General features: G+C 36.1%; 2 protein-coding genes across 2 annotated transcripts in view; one reads left to right on the top strand and one right to left on the bottom strand.

The window, feature by feature from the left end:
- The window catches only part of DST (dystonin), a 1,587,602-nt gene that overhangs the window by 688,141 nt on the left and 882,353 nt on the right, over positions 1-17,108 (top strand). The window lies entirely within an intron of this gene.
- PRIM2 (DNA primase subunit 2) overlaps positions 1-17,108 on the bottom strand; it is a 311,497-nt gene that overhangs the window by 250,127 nt on the left and 44,262 nt on the right. The window contains exons 6-7 of the mRNA XM_050788782.1: positions 4,659-4,754; positions 2,485-2,622 (exon numbers count right to left, since the gene is read on the bottom strand). Of these exons, the coding sequence (XP_050644739.1) occupies positions 2,485-2,622; positions 4,659-4,754 (234 nt within the window). The remainder of the gene's footprint in view (positions 1-2,484; positions 2,623-4,658; positions 4,755-17,108) is intronic.

Below are 17,108 nucleotides of genomic sequence, written 5' to 3'. Positions count from 1 at the left end.
CATCTAAACGGGCAGACATACAATCTTAGGCTAGGCTACCCCTTAAACCACAATAACTGCTTTAGTGATAGACATGTGATATGGATTAAACTCTGTCCCAAAAAAAATCGTATGTTGAGGTACTAACCCCCAGTACCTCAAAATGTGACCTTATTTAGAAATAGGATTGTTGCAGATGTACTTAGTTACAATGAGGTCACATTGGAGTTGAGAGGTGACTGATATCCTCAGAAAAATGATATTCCAATATGACTGATACCCTTAGAAAAAGCAGAAATTTGGGACATGCAGGGTGAATGCCATGTGAAGACTGGAGTTATGTTGCCACAAGTCAAAGAACTACCAGAAACCAGAAGAGAGATGTGGAATAGATCTTTCCCCAGCACCTTCAGAGGAAGCATGGCCATGCCAATACCTTGATTTCAAACTTCTGCCCTGGGACAAAGCAACTCTTTTAGATAGTATGCTATACAGAAATAAAGCCTGATCCCATGGTAACTATTTTTGCAACCATCAGAAAGCCAGACTGAGGATAAGGCATACACATAAGGGTAAAGATATATTCAGAGAAAGGGATGAAACATTCAGCAAGCTATGTCTGAAGTCCATACTATGTCTAGACTTCTCAATTTTGTGAGCTAGCAGATTATATTTATTGGTTAATGTAGCACAGGCTATTAACTGCAACTGGAAAAGAAAATACTAATGCAGACATTGATCTAGTTACCAGGATGCTTTCTGCTACTAGAGAAAGAGAATTCCACTCAAATATGAGTTCCTAAGTTAGTGCCTTTAAAAATGAAAACTTCATTATCCCATGTAATAAAGTTTGGTGGTTCCAGAATAGGTTAATTTAGCAACTCAATGACCACAACAAGGACTCAGATTCTTTCCATCTTTCTACATGTCTATGCAGCAAATCGGGTTGTCCCGAAGGTACCTGCCTCATCTCCGGATGGCTGCAGCTGTTCCAGGCATCACATTCAGTTACAACAATATCCAGAGGGGGTAAAAAAGACTGCTTCATCCCACATGCCTTTCTTTCTTTTCTTTTTTTTTTTTTTTTTTAGCAAGAAAAACTTTTTTCAGAAGTCCCCAAAGAACTCATACTTTTTAGCCACAATTACAATTTCACAGGCATAAATCAAAGATTTGGTAAGAAGGAAATGACTACGATCAGCTTAAAAGTAGTACTAACATGCCAGAAGTTTTCTGAAATGTATGGTGATATTTTTGGTTGTCATGGAGACTGGGGGCCACCACCAGCATTTAATAGATGACAGCTAAGACTGTCCAATATCCTGGAAAATATTTGTCTATTTCACACAAAGAAATGTGGTCTAAAATGTCAACAGAGAGAAAATGGGTGAATAAAACTAAGAATAATAAAAGAGCAATGGCCAAACAGTAGACAAACATCAGTGTCTTCCACAGAGTTTCACAGTGGTGAAAGACACTATTCTTAGTTATAACTAGAATATAATCTAGGGTAGTGACAGACAAGTAAAGAAAAAATTTAAAAGCATCAACTTTAATGAGGATAAAGAAAAAACAGGATTAGGAATGGAGAAAGAATATTAACAGTTACTAAGTATCTGTTATGCTAGGTGTTCTCATAAATTCCTTCATTTAATAAACACAGAGTTAATATTTCAGTCTTCCCAAATGCTGACATAGCTAAAGTATACATATTTAGGTAACCCCAGAGAATCAATAAAAATTTATTTATATCAGAAAATATTAAATTGTTAACTCAGAAGGAAAGCTTGGCATATGCTTACACTATGATCAGTGTAGTTTAAAGCAGCCATGTCACACAACTTTGAGGTCTTCTTCTGCATCAGGTACAAAAAAAGTATTAAAAACTAGACTCAGATTAAGAGACAACAACTGTAAAATATCTGTTTTACATATAAAAATGTATATAGTTTTAAGATATGACCACTTAAGAGTCACACTTCTAACAAACTACTTAAAAATCACTGATCATGTCATTTGTTCAACACAGCTACCTCCAAATTCACCCAGTACGGAGCTATTCATTGCAGCACTAGCATATCACTGTGTTAGTATTTAAGATTTTCTTCTATACTGTCTTCTACTGATACCAAATACTAATTCAGAACAGAAATCTAGGAGTTATATCTAGCACAGGCCACATTAATTGTTAAGAGCCATATATGAAGTCTATTTCAAAGGAAAAAAGACATGACCATGAAGAAACTCACAGAGGTTACTGACAAAATTAATCACTCAGCATTGGTATTAGTAGGATCAAGAAAAAAAACTTAAAAACCAACTATGAGTAGTAACAAATAAAAACCTAGGAGTTTTGGGATTAATAGTACAATATCATAAGTAACCTGAATATCATTATGAAAACTGAATTAACTTATTTCCTAGAGAAACACAGAACAAAACTACCAAGGGTATATAACTGAAAGTGTGAACATGTCAAATATGGAAATAAAGTAAAATACTTACTGCCAAAGCCTTGGACAGTTTGGCTCTAAATTCATTCAGGATGATTGCCACAATGTCCTTAAGTGGTACGTAAGCAAAGCCATCTTCCAAATAGACTTTCCTTCCTCGAAACAAATCCAGAGCATCAGCAAAAGGGATCTGAATTAAGAGTGAAACAAGGAAAATAAGTCAGCACCTGTCATTAAGAAATCCTCCTAAGTCTTCATATGTATAAAGTATAAACAAAGAAATTCATTAGTCCTAGCAGAGCCAAAAGAATAACAAAATGATTAATTTATCCTCCTTAAAACTCAACAGCACTAGCAAAGAGTGGCAGTACAAAAATATGTTCGTTTCAGAGTTATGTTTTGAAAAATAGTAACACTAAAAGGTCAAGTTGGAATACTTTCTTTTATTCCTTAACCTCTGAATTTACAAAACATAATCCCCAGGATTTCAAACTCTTAACTCAAGACTTCTACACATGTTGCATTCACCTCACATATCCCACACCGTATTCTGCATCAGAGAGAATCCTAATTTGTAAACAACATATTCAGTGCTGAAAATTACTTGTAAGTAAAGTAATTCCAGTTTCTTCATCTACGTTTCCATTCTCACTCCAGAGAAATATATTGAGAAAGCTAATCTCAATACTAAGAAATGGAAATAATAATAAGCATTCGGTTTTGCTATTAAAATAAGCATTTGCCCCAAGTATTTATTTTTTAAAATCTTAGATTTTTAAACCCCATGAACAATCCTAAAATTCTGAAATGAGCAAAGTATGATATTAGTAAACTGTAAAAATCATTCTTACTCTCCAATAGTTTTTCTTTTTTAAAAAAACGAGGTTAAAAAAGTAGGTGAAAAATGACTCCCAAATTGCCTATTCGTTCAAGTTTTAAGGAAGAATTAAATATAAATGCATACAATTTTCTGTATATCCAACGACATCGCACACTATAAACAGATCATGTGTTTTTTTAACAACTTTCAATTAATTTACCGATTTCTACAACTACAACACAGTCCCTGCCCTCATGGGCACACATGGAAAGTCAAACAGCCCTACAGGATAGAACTGTGTGATACTGCACCAAATAGGTAGCTTAGATAGGACATATTAGAGGAGCAGGTAAGAGGGTTTACTGCAATAATATAGAGAAGAAACATGAGTTCTAGTCCAAGCTCTGATACTGACTAGACTTATTTGGTGAATTTAATGAATGCCTCTAAATCTCAGCAGCCAGATCTGTAAAACTGAGAGAGGGGAGGAAGAGATAGGCTAACTGACCCTTAGGGATTCTTTAGCCATAATATTCCATGATTCTAGCTTATTAAGGTGGTCACAGAGGAAATAAAAATGCCCAAGTAGAAGCAAAAGATGACGTGAAGGCAGAGTAACTGGAAATGTGTGGTGTAAGAGAAATAAATATTGATCCCCACACTCTAAGCTTAAAAAGCTGACTGAATGATGGCCCAACAGTCGAAACAAAGAAGCTGGAATGGGGCAGGATTTTAAACTACTGGCACTCACTCATAATAATTAGCACATTCTTTTCAAAGGAAATTGTGGGGTTACAGTTATCAAATTGTAAAATGAATTTAAACTCATCCCTCTTCCCCTTCTGGAAGGGTTCATGTGAAGTAGTTACCACACTGAGTGGGGAGGGGAAACTGAGGTGGCCCAGCACTGGATGATGGAATCTGAGTAGGTTAAGGAGGGCATTCCCATAGGAAAAAAGTAGGCTTACAATGCCAGAGCCCAGTGGAATGCCAGAGACCATGAGGCAAGACACCACGATGTCAGAGGCCAAGAGAAGCGAAAGGGGCTTCCACGCAAGGCAGCAATCCAAACAGAGTGTTGGGCCAAATGGGTGATGAGGGTTTCCTGGCAGGGGACAGCCCAGTGCAGGGTGTAAGGACCCAAACAATGTGAGAAGGGTTTCCTTTAGGAAAACAGCCTGTAGGGGGAGGTCAGAGCCCAAGCAGGGTTGGGAATGCGTCTGTGGAAGGAGAGAGCCCAGCAGAGAACACTGGCACACCATTAGTGCAATGAGGACAGTGTCTGTGCAAGAGACGCAATAGCTGTGGTGATGAGAGGCTATAAAAATGGATTAATTAAATATGTATATAAAGCTTAATGTGACATATTTAACAAAACCTAGGAAGTATTTTACATGTTTACATACCTTATAAATGGACTCCAACACCACCTTAGATCCACTCGAATTTGGTGATGAGGCAATAATCTCCTGTTCTCGAAGAGTCTTCTCTTCATCACTTATCTAAAAAAAACATTTTAAGCTGTTATAAAAATTTGAAGTCCTCATTCAGTTTCAATAAAATGATTTCCTGTATTAATGAATACTGTTTACTTTTATTAAAAATTTTAAAACCTTGATATCTCAAATCATTTCTAACATGATATCTGAATCATTATCATTAGTGAAGGCAAAATACAGAAAAAAAATCTAAATTGAATATTCTTTCAAATTTTAACCTTGACAGTTTCTGAAGGTATACATCAAAAGAACAGTAGCAGACAAAGAGAAAATATTTTAATGAGAAAAAGGAAAAAATTTATAATAAAACTCAGGTTAATATAGACTAAAAGTGAGCATTATCCTAATTTGAGTTATGTTAACTTATTAATCTATCCTAATTGAGGTTAGAGTGGTTTGACTATTTCTTAATTTTCTAGCCACATAAGACAATTCCAAACTTAAAACACTAGTTTTCCTAGGAAAAACTACAAATTTATTATCTCAGACTGATTATGGCCCTATAAAAAATTGATAGATCTGATAAGTAAAAGCATTAAACTTCAAGACCAATATATATATATATTTTTGTAAATGAAGATGAAATATCAGTGACAAACTGAAGGAAATATTTACATCATCTGATATGTGAGTTAGCCTCTGTAAGCCCCTCGTTGGCAGTATGTAAGCTTTTGTAACCCAAAAGTAGTAAAACATGAACGCCAATAGTTATGTAAGTAAAAATAATAAATGCTAAATTAAAATAATAATGTGTAATATGTTCCATCTATGAAAATAGTAAAAATTAACAAGATTTAGAATATACAGTGTTAGGACAATCTTTGTGTACCATACTATGATAATATATAGCAAATAGCCTTTAAAAATGCAGATTGTAACTATTTTATTTCCAAATTAATCACAAATAAATAACAGGACAAGCACACAAATAAAAACTTTTCTTCATTACAGTGTTATTTATAATAATAAAGAAAAAAAACTAAATGTCCAACATGTATCTAGTTAAATAAACTGCAGTAGAACTTGCTGTTTCAGTAAAACAGGCTATATTACTCAGGTCAACCTCCTAGAGAAAACAAAACAAAACACTGATAAAATTTTAAAAACATCTTTACAGCACAGAAAGTTAATATACAAAGTCAGGCACACAAAGTGGGATATCTGACGAGAGACCTTCCTGCTCAAATAATGTAGGATTATCAGGGAATCCCAAGCCTTGAACTTGTTTTAAGGCAGTACCTGATTCAAAAGGCCAGGCACCTCGCAAAAGCAAACTCAAATCCTCTCTGGAGGAACCGTCACAGTACACCTCAAAGTATTCCCATGAATAAATTTCCAAATACTAAAACTATACTTCACAAACAAAAACAACAGAAGAATTCACAAAGTTTACAGATAATAACTATTACCATGTGTAAAGAAATAAAAGACAAGCACAATCTGTATGAAGTGGAAACCATAAAAAGTGATTTGTTTTTTTAAAAGCAAAAGGCTGGGCATGGTGGCTCACATCTATAATCCCAGCACTTTTGGCGGCCAAGGCAGGAGGATCACTTGAGTCCAGGAGTTTGAGACCAGCCTGGGCAACATGGTGAGACTCCGTCTCTACAAAAAAAAATAAATAAAAAATTAGCCAGGTATGGTGGTACGCACTTGTAATCTCAGCTACTTGGGAGGCTAAGGTGGGAGGATTGCTTGAGCCCAGGAGTTAGAGGCTGCAGTAAGCCATGATCACATTACTGCACTGCAGTCTGGGTGACATAGCAAACTCTTATCTCAAAAAAAAAAAAAAAAAGAAGAAGAAGAAGAAAAGGTAAAAGCTTTCTGATGTGCTGTTTTATATCACTGAATGGAACCTGGGTTTTCATTAAAAAGGTTCCAAACACACATTTTGTAGAATCTAAGAAATGACATTCCTGAGCCCATTGAGCCCTTACAGGAACATACAAATATCCTGCCCTAAGACCTAAAATCAAGCAATGTACAAAAAACCTTTGTGATGTGCTATTTTATATCACTAAATGAAATCTGTGTTTTACTAAACAGGTTCCAAACACACGTCTAGTTGAATATAAGAAATGACATTTCAGAGATGAATAGGCCTATACAAGAAAAAAAGGAAAAAGAAAAAAAAAATTCTAGAAATAGACAAAAAAAATTTAGGCACAGAAATGTAAAACACAATGGAGTCAGGAAGAAACCCCTGAAATTCCTGTAACTGTGAACAATTACTTGAGGATGAACCAGAACCTTATCAGCCTTCATATGGATCTGCAACCCATTTTCAACTTATCTAGTGGGTCTGAGATCTCAGATTCCAGATGTAAATTAAAATTGTCCTGGATCAACAATGACCCCAGGCCAATGACCAAAAAAAAAAGACAAATGAAAACCCTTCTAGAAAGATATAATCCTCCTAAGCTTCAATATAGTCCACAAATAACTTTCCAAACACAATCTCCAGCATACAACAGTAACAAAGCACACCAGGAAATGAGACTCCATGAATAAAAACAACATAGGTAAGGAAAAAAAGGATCAAGATTGAAAAAGAAGAACTAAAACTCTCTATTTGCAGATTATATGATTTAGTATACTTAGAAAATCCAGAAGGATCCACGATAAATTATTAAAACTATTGGCCTAATTGAGTCAGGCTTCTGAATTCAAATATAGAAAAACTGGCCAGGTGTGGTGGCTTACACCTGTAATCCCAGCACTTCAGGAGCCTGAGGTGGATGGATCACAAGGTCAGGAGTTTAAGACCAGCCTGACCAACATGGTGAAACCCCATCTCTACTAAAGATTAAAAAAAAAAAAAAATTAGCTGGGCATGGTGGTGCACACCTGTAATCCCAGCTACTCAGGAGGGTGGGGAAGGAGAATTGCTTGAACCTGGAAGGTGGAGGTTGTGGTGAGCCAAGATCATGCCACTGCAGTCCAGCCTGGGCAACAGAATGAGACTCGGTCTCAAAAAATAAAAAAATATAGAAAAACCAATTGTATTTCTATATGCCAGCAACAAAATTCAGTAATCGAATTTTTTAAGCTACCATTTACAACAGAATTAAAACTATCAAGGATCTAGGAATAAATCTAACAAAATATGTACAAGGCCTTCACCAACAAAAAAATAAAATCTTACTGAGAGAAACTGGAGAAAAATTAATTAACACAGATACCCTAAACATCAACCAGAAAATTTAATATTGTAAATGTTTTAAATATCTTCAAATTAACCTATAGATTCAATACATTCCCAAACAAAATCATAATAGCTTTTGTGTATGCCTCTGTGTGTGGACATTTATAAGCTGGTTCTAAAATGTATAAGAACATGCAAAGGGCCAAGAACAGCCAAGACAGAAACAACAAAAAAGAGTCAATTCAATAGAAAAATGAGCAAAAAACATTAACGGGCACTTTACAAACAAGAAAACTCAAAGAGCCAAAAAAATGTATTAAAAGATGCTCAACCTCCTTAGTCATCAGGGTTTGAAACCATAATGGAAACCTCAATGACATACCACTACATGACAATTAGAATGGTTAAAATATAAAAATGGCCAGGCACGGGAGTTGGCATCTGTAATCCCAGCTACTTGGGAGGCTGAGGCGGTTGGATCGCTTGAGGCCAGGAGTTTGAAACTAGCCTGGGTGACTAAGTGAAATTCCCATCTCTAACAAGGTCTTGTTTGTTCACCCAGGCTGGAATGCAATGGTATGATCATGGCTCACAGAGTAATTGAACTTTCTGAGTAATTGGGACTACAGGCATGAACCACCATGCCCAGCTAATTATTCTTAAATTTTTTTAATATTACTGTATTTTTTCTTATAGAGATGGTAGCTCCCTATGTTGCTCAGGCTGGTCTCGAACTCCTGGGCTCAAGGGATCCTCCCCCATTTCCCTCTCAAAGTGTTAGAATTACAGGTGTGAGCCACCATGCCTGGCCATTTTTTAAATTTTTTATAGAGACAGGGTCTTACTATGTTACCCAGGCTGGTCTCAAATCCCTAAAATCAAGTGATTCTCCCAGCTTGGCCTCCCAATGGGCTAAGATTACAGGCATAAACCATTATACACAACCTAAAAAAAAATGTTTTTTAATTAGCTGAATGTGATGGTGTGTACCTAGTAGTCCCAACTGAGACAGGACTACAGACACACATCATCACACCCAGCTAATTTTAAAAAAAGACTGAGGTGTGAAGATCTCTTGAACCCAGGAGTTTAAGGCTACAGTGAATTATGATCACACCACTACTCTCTAGCCTGGGAAACAGAAGAAGGGTCAGCATCATCCTGATAACAAAACCCGATGGAGATACAAAAAAAAAAGAAAATATCAGGCCAATATCCTTGATGAACACTGATGCAAAAATCCTCAACAAAATACTTGTAAACCCAACCCAGCAGCACATCAAAAAGCTTATCCACCACGATCAAGTTGGCTTCATCTCCAGGATGCAAGGTTGGTTCAACATACACAAATCAATAAATGTGATTCATCACATAAACAGAACTAAAGATAAAAACCACATGATTATCTCAATAGATGCAGAAAAAGCCTTCAATAAAATTCAATATCCCTTCATGTTAAAAACTCTCAATAAACTGGGTATTGAAGGAACACACCTCAAAATAATAAGAGCCATACATGACAAACCCACAGCCAGTATCATACTGAATGGGCAAAAGCTTGGAAGCTTTCCCCCTGAAAACCACCACAAGACAAGGCTGCCCTTTCTCACCACCCCTATTCAACATAGTCTTGAAAGTTCCTGCTAAGGCAATCAGGCAAGAGAAAGAAATAAAGCATATTCAAATAGGAGGAGAGAAAGTCAAACTATCCTTGTTTGCAGATGACATCATCCGTTATCTAGAAAACCCCACTGTCTCAGCCCAAAAGCTTCTTAAGCTGATAAGCAACTTCAGCAAAGTCTCAGGATACTAAACTAACATGCAAAAATCACTAGCATTCCAGCTGGGTGAGGTGGCTCACACCTGTAATACCAGCACTTTGGGAGGCTGAGGCGGGTGAACCACCTGAGGTCAGGAGTTCATGACTGCCCAACATGGTGAAACCCTGTCTCTACTAAAAATACAAAAATTAGCCAGACATGGTGGCACACACCTGTAATCCCAGCTACTCAGTGGGCTAAGGCAGGAAGATCACTTGAACCTGGGAAGTGGAGGTTGTAAAGTGAGCTGAGATCACGCCACTGCAGTCCAGCCTGGTCAACAGAGCAAGATTCTGTCTCAAAAAATAAACAAATAAATAAATAAATAGCATTCCTACACACCAACAGTAGCCAAGCCAGGAGCCAAATCAAGAAGGCAATCCCATTTACAATTGCCACAAAAAGAATAAAATACCTAGGAACACAGCTAACAAAGGAAGTAAAGGACCTCTTCCTACAAACCACTGTTCAAAGAAATCAGAGATGACACAAACAAATGGAAAAATATTCCACGCTCATGGATAGGAAGAATCAGTATCATGAAAATATCCATACTGTCCGAAGCAATTTATAGATTCAATGCTAATCCCATCAAACTACCACTGACATTCTTCACAGAATTTTTTGAAAAACTATTTTAAAATTTATATGGAACCAAAAAGGAGCCCCAATAACCAAGACAACCCTAAGCAAAAAGAACAAAGCTTATAGCATCACACTACCTGATTTCAAACTATACTACAGGGCTACAGTAACCAAAAGAGCATGGCACTGGTATTAAAACAGGCACACAGACCAATGGAACAGATTAGAGAAACCAGAAGTAAGACCGCATGACTACAACATTTGATCATCAACAAACCTAACAAAAACAAGCAACATGGAAAGATTTCCCTGTTTAATAAATGGCGCTGGGAGAACTGGCTAGCCATACACAGAAAATTGAAACTGGACTCCTTCCTTATACCATATACAAAAATCAACTCAAGATGGATTAAATACTTAAATGTAAAACCCAAAACTATGAAAACCCTAGAATTGGCATTACCAATCAGGACATAGGCACAGGCAAAGATTTCATGATGAAAACACCAAAAGCAATTGAAACAAAAGCAAAAATTGACACATGGGATCTAATTAAACTAAAGAGCCTCTGCACAGCAAAAGAAACTAGCAACAGAGTAAACAGACAATCTAAAGAATGGGAGAAAATTTTTGCAATCTACACATCTGACAAAGGTCTAATATCCAGTATCTATAAGGAACTCAAATTTACAAGAAAAAAAAAAATTAAAAAGTGGGCAAAGGACGTGAACAGACACTTCTCAAAAGAAGACATACATGCAGCCAACAAACATGAAACAAAAAAAAAACTCAATGTCATTGATCATTAGAGAAATGCAAATCAAAACCACAATGAGGTACCACCTCACACCAGTCAGAATGGCTATTACTAAAAAGTCAAAAAACAACAGATACTGGCAAGGTTGTGGAGAAAAAGGAAGGCTTTTACACTGCTGGTGGAAGAGTAAATTAGTTCAACCATTGTGGAAGACAGTGTGGGGATTCCTCAAAGACCTAGAGGCAGAAATATTACTGCACCCAGCAATCCCATTACTGGGTATACACCCAAAGGAATATAAACCATTTTATTACAAAGATACATGCACACATATGTTCACTGCAGCACTATTCACAACAGCAAAGACATGGAATCAACCCAAATGCCCATCAATGATAGAATGGAAAAAGAAAATGTGGTACATATATACCATGGACTACTATGCAGCCATAAAAAGGAATAAGCTCATGTCCTTTGCAGGGACATGGATGTAGCTGGAGGCCATTATCCTTAACAAACTAACACAGCAAGAGAAAACCAAATACCACATGTTCTCATTTATAAGTGGGAGCTGAATGATAAAAACACATGGACACTTGGTGGGGAACAACACACACTGGGCCTTTTGGAGGGCGGGAGGTGAGAGGAGGGAACGCGGGAGGTGAGAGGAGGGAGCACATCAGATGCTGGGCTTAATACTTCACTCACCATTTATTATATGAAAGTTGAAATACAGCAGAGGATGAAGTTTAGGTGTGCCAATCTAGCAGATTATTCAAAAGTTGATGATGATTGAAATCCATGTGTACTATCTACTAGTTACTATGCTAACTATTTTACTTATACTATCTCACTTAATCCTACTAATAACCCTACAAGGTGGATATTATCTTAGTTTTACAGCTAATTAATACGAGTAGAAACCAAACTGGATTTCCAACCAAAGTCTATCCAATGCTAAGATCCACTAGGCCATGTGGTCTCCAAACAAATAAACAGACACTACTTTGCAGGAAAGCTGAACAAACATATAACATTAAAAGCAATGGAAGACAAAGTCATCAACTGGAAACTTTCACCTCAATTCCTCTTTGGTGATGGACAAGATAAAGATACAGAAACTAAAAATGTAATACAACTAGATGCCATGAGAAGTTTTATAGGTAAAAATTTTAAAGGGTCAGAGCACAAATTATAGATAATCAACACTCATTCTAGAGTATTTAAATTGAGGTTTAGCAATAGCAAATATTTCCCTAAGAGCTAAAGCCAGATTATTTTGCTGTAGTATTTGCTTTGTTTACATATATCTCTGTTGACAGTAACTTCTCTACTTAATTGACTATTTACCTCTCACTTTGCATTCCATGAGGGAAACCCTCTGAAACTCAAATAGGCAACGAGATACACACTGCAGAGAATATCTGAGAGGAAGCAGCTATTTTAAGTTTTAGAGCCAAGCTATAATTCTCAAACAGCAATTAATAAAGGAAGACACTGATCAGGGAGATAGGGTGAAAGGAGAAGAAATCTTCATGTCTTCACGATGGTCTTTCATTGCTTTTTAAGTAAGCATCCGATTTAAACATAAAAATATATTTCAAATTTTCCCAATAAACATTTATCTGAAATTAAATAAAATTTTAATATACATCTCTGTGTTCCCCACCATTAATAAGAATAATTATAATTGATTACATATATTGTTTGTTGCCCAAATAAATCTTCCCTAGATCTGGCAAAACTGAAGTTGAAGCCAAATGTGTTAACCTGTCATGATCCTTTTATAATCACTTTTTATACAGCAATAAACTAGTATCTTTGAACATACAGATGTTTGTCCTAATATTGTTTTAGGTTCTAACTAAACAAATCCCACATCAATACCTAAGTACCACTAATACTTCACCTAGCATAATACAGCATCTCACCTTTCCCTAAATTCAAGTATTGTAATACTGATGCCACAGTTATTTCTAACTTGGTAAGCAATTAACTGCTTACCAAGTAAATGTCAGGGAAGCACACATCAGTTCAACTGCCACACAACAGAGTACTTTAGCTACAAGAGACTTTACTTCTCCAAATAGTCTTCTGCCTTAGAAATATATAAGATATAATTTTGAAAAAAAAAAATTCAAGAACTTAAATAAAAATTAGAGTTTAATGCAATATCTCTTCTCATTGAAATCTACCCCCACCCAAAGAGAATAAAAGCTATCTAATCTTGCTCAGATTAGAAGTTGTAGATAAAATTCTGGGCCAGGTGCAGAGGCTCATGCCTGAAATCCCAGCACTTTGGGAGGCTGAAGTGGGCAGATCACCTGAGGTCAGGAGTTTGAGCCCAGCCTGGCCAGCATGGTGAAACCCCATCTCTACTAAAAATACAAAAATTAGCCAGGTTTGGTAGCCCACGCCTGTAATCCCAGCTACTCAGGAGGCTGAGACAAGAGAATAGCTTGAACCTGGGAGGGAGGCAGAGGTTGCAGTGAGCTGAGATCGCACCACTGCACTCCAGCCGGGGTGGCAGAGTGAGACTCTGTCTCAAAAAAAAAAAAAAAAAAAAGTTATAGATAAAATTCTAAGGAATTCAATGTGTTTCTAAACTTTTTGCCCAAAGTAAGCAAATACACTCTAAATCATGCACATTCTATCTAAATTTCATGTCACTTCCTGTTTCATGGGCTATAAATAAATATTCTGGTTTTCTTTGGTGAATTAAAAAATGTATCCATTTGTCAAACACATTCTAAATCTTCATTTATCTATTTAGTTGTAACCAAAATGGAAATGGAAAATATAAGACAATTCTCACTGAAAAATGTAGGATGACTGTCTGAAACTTTACTATCAAATAATTAGTATAAACTGCTATTGACTTCATTATTTTAAATTCCTAAAATAATCTTGAATATTCTCTCTAGTCTTGCTTTCTCCTTAAAAACTATTGGACAAAATATGAGGATATTTCATTTATTTGGGTTCTCCTAAATGAGATTACGGGCTGCATACCTAAAAAATTACTCATTCTCTGAAAGAGCAAGATAAGATTAAATGGCTTCCTGCTTCTACTAACAAAGAATACAAGTAAAAACAGATACAGTGGAACAATTATAAAAGCAGAGTAAACTAGTAGAGAGAATAGTTTTCAAAATCATAGAAATCTGTCTTTGAATCTTAAGCAGGTTAGTTAACCTCTTTACACCTCAGTTTCTTCAGGGATAAAATGAAGAAAATCATACCTGTCTCATGTAGCTTTTACTGGGATTAAATAAAGTATGTAAAGTGTATACAATAGGCCTAACATACAGTGCACCCTTAATACATGGTAAACACTTGTTATTACTATCTGTAATTTACATTTTGATTAGTTTCTATATTTCAGGCTTTTTCCTCAAGTAATAAAGTGAAATGTTTACTGCAACTAACGCAGTTTCTATAAACTTGTCATTTCATTAAACTAACACAGGTCTTGGTCTATAGGGGTATTCAAAATAACTGAAAAAAGCCAGCTAGGTTATCACTGCAACATCTTATAATCAAGGTGTAGTATGCTTCACAAAGTAAACATCCTCCTAAAAAGAGATGTATAAACAAATGGCTCTACATGAAACACACATTTTTTGAGTGACTTGCATTACTATTTTAGAGATGCTCAACCTTCACTCTGATTAATGTTCAATCAACAGAGACTCTGAACATTCTAGCTTTGAAGTTCTGCTCTTGCCACCAGTACTCATAAGTCCTCACATCTCAATCCCTATTATTCATATCCACCCACTCAAGAGTCAGTACCTGAATGTTTCCAATGGTAGTACATAATATAATGGTATAATTTTTTATCAAGTAAAAATTACACTGGGTTTTAACTGTTTTGGTAAAGTTATATTTCCATATTCCAAAATTATGTTGTTTCATATGCTGCCTTGCTAATAGAATTAAGGATTTTGGCTGTATGTCTTTTTCTTTTTTATATTCTTCATCAAACCAGAAACTGAGAGAGGCAATTTCACTCTGTCAAAATCCTGAAAGCAGATTAAGGAGCAGCTCTGGAGAGGCAAATACTCTACACAGTAAATAGAAGGGTAGTGGATGTCTGTGTAGACTGTATTACTATTCACCCTGTACTGAGTCCCTCACTGAGGGAGAATCACACACCCCCTACCTGCTGAACTAAGGCGTAGCCAAGTGACTTGCTTTGGCCAGTGAAATGTGAGAAGTAACATGTTTCATTCCTAAGCAAAAGCTTTATGAGCATATAGTTTGCCCAGTTCTCTCCTTTTGCTGCAGCAACTGGTGAAGTTCCAGTATACAGAGCCTACTCGATCTGCCTGAGTCCAGGGTCAAAATGACACACAGCAGGGTTGTAGTTGGCCCATGAAGACATAGAATATGAACAAGGAACAAACCTTTCTGTAAGTCACTGAGGTTTGGGGTTCTTTACCAATGCATAACCTAAACTGACTGGAATAGTGATCTCCATCTTTGCATCACACATTGTCATCAATAAAGTTTTTTCAGCACATACTTCCAAAACATGTATATTTATAAATTATATGCATGTATTACTACACATTCTGCACTTAAAACATGCCATACCCACCCCCAAAATGAAGAATGGATGAGACTAAAAATACATGTTGAATTATTTATTTCCTTCCCACATTCCCAAATGATCATCTTGGGGATGCTATTTTGGAACCACTAGTCTAGTACACTGGCCTCTAAAGTAAAGATATAAATAAGGCTTCCCAGAGATTTAAGCTTCTATAAGCTTCCAATCAACAATACTCAATTATGTTTATAAATAGCTTGGATAGGAGTTTTCTATTTGAATCTACACAGCTCTCTTAGACCCTGGTCATTAAGTAAGTACGTATATTATTTGCCAGTGAAGCTTTTTAAAATTACAGAATCCTGGTGCCACCCAGACCTACAGACTGAAGCCCTGACGGGTATGTTTTTTTTTTTAAGGTCCATTAGTAGTTCAACATACATCATTGGTCTAAATAGCATATCCCAGGAAAAGAATCTGCTTTTCTAAAATAAATGTATGATATACATACAATAAAACAATTAGGAATCATTTCTTTTATAAGGAAGTTAAAACTTTGTGAATAGATCAAATGCTGAAAGTAAATATCATAATTTTGAATACCATTATTATCATTTCAAATAAATATAGGTTCCATATTGTTAGCAAATATTGTGACTATAAAGTGCAGTTTGTTTCCCAAATGCACTGTGACCTAATCATCAATCTGGAGTACAAGGAGATTAAAGATGGCTGCAAAGTCTTTGAAACATCCTCCATTGAGAGTTAAGATCTATTTGCCCTCCCCTTGAATCTGGCCTGGCCTGTGACTACTTTGACAGGAACAAGTGATGCCCTGCCAGGCCCAGCCCTATTTTTTTAGAGGACTGGCAGATTCTGCCTCGTTCTCTTGGAGTCCTAGATCACGAAGTAAGAAGTCCAACCACCTCCTTGGAGGGATCACATGGAAAGGCTTCCAGCAGAGTCCAGCTTTCTAGAAGTCCTCACATATGCACAAGCATGTGAGTGAAGCCGTCTTAGACATCCTAGACCAGACTAGTTGTCAACTAAGAAACCCCATATATAATACTATGTGGAACAGAACAATTGCCCTGTAAGCCCAGTCTGAATCCCTAACCCTCAAAAGTGTGAGATATAATAAGATGGGTATTGTTTCAAGTTTTAGAATTAAGTTGGATTTTAAGTTTTAATGTTAGGTTTTGGAATTGTTGTTTTAGGTTTGGAGGTATTTCTGACACAGTGATAAATAACCCAAACATTTATCAACCTAAAATAAAAGTTAGTTTTAAACTTTTTTTTCTATCTGTAATCCAATTCTTACAACGTGCTTTCTTCATTTAAATGTATAAAGGAGAGCCATATAATAGGAAAAAATTTTAATTGGAAAATCTTTAGCAAAGAGACAAAAATAGAAAATAAAAAAGGAAATAATTACCACTGTGTGGCTGAAATTAATTAACTAAAATTGATGGGATGGGATGGTACTTCACTCACT

This window comes from Macaca thibetana, chromosome 4 (genome assembly GCF_024542745.1).
Source record: "Macaca thibetana thibetana isolate TM-01 chromosome 4, ASM2454274v1, whole genome shotgun sequence".
NCBI lineage: Eukaryota > Metazoa > Chordata > Mammalia > Primates > Cercopithecidae > Macaca > Macaca thibetana.
Note: the sequence above shows the minus strand (reverse complement) of the source record. Positions and strands in the feature narration are given on the sequence as shown.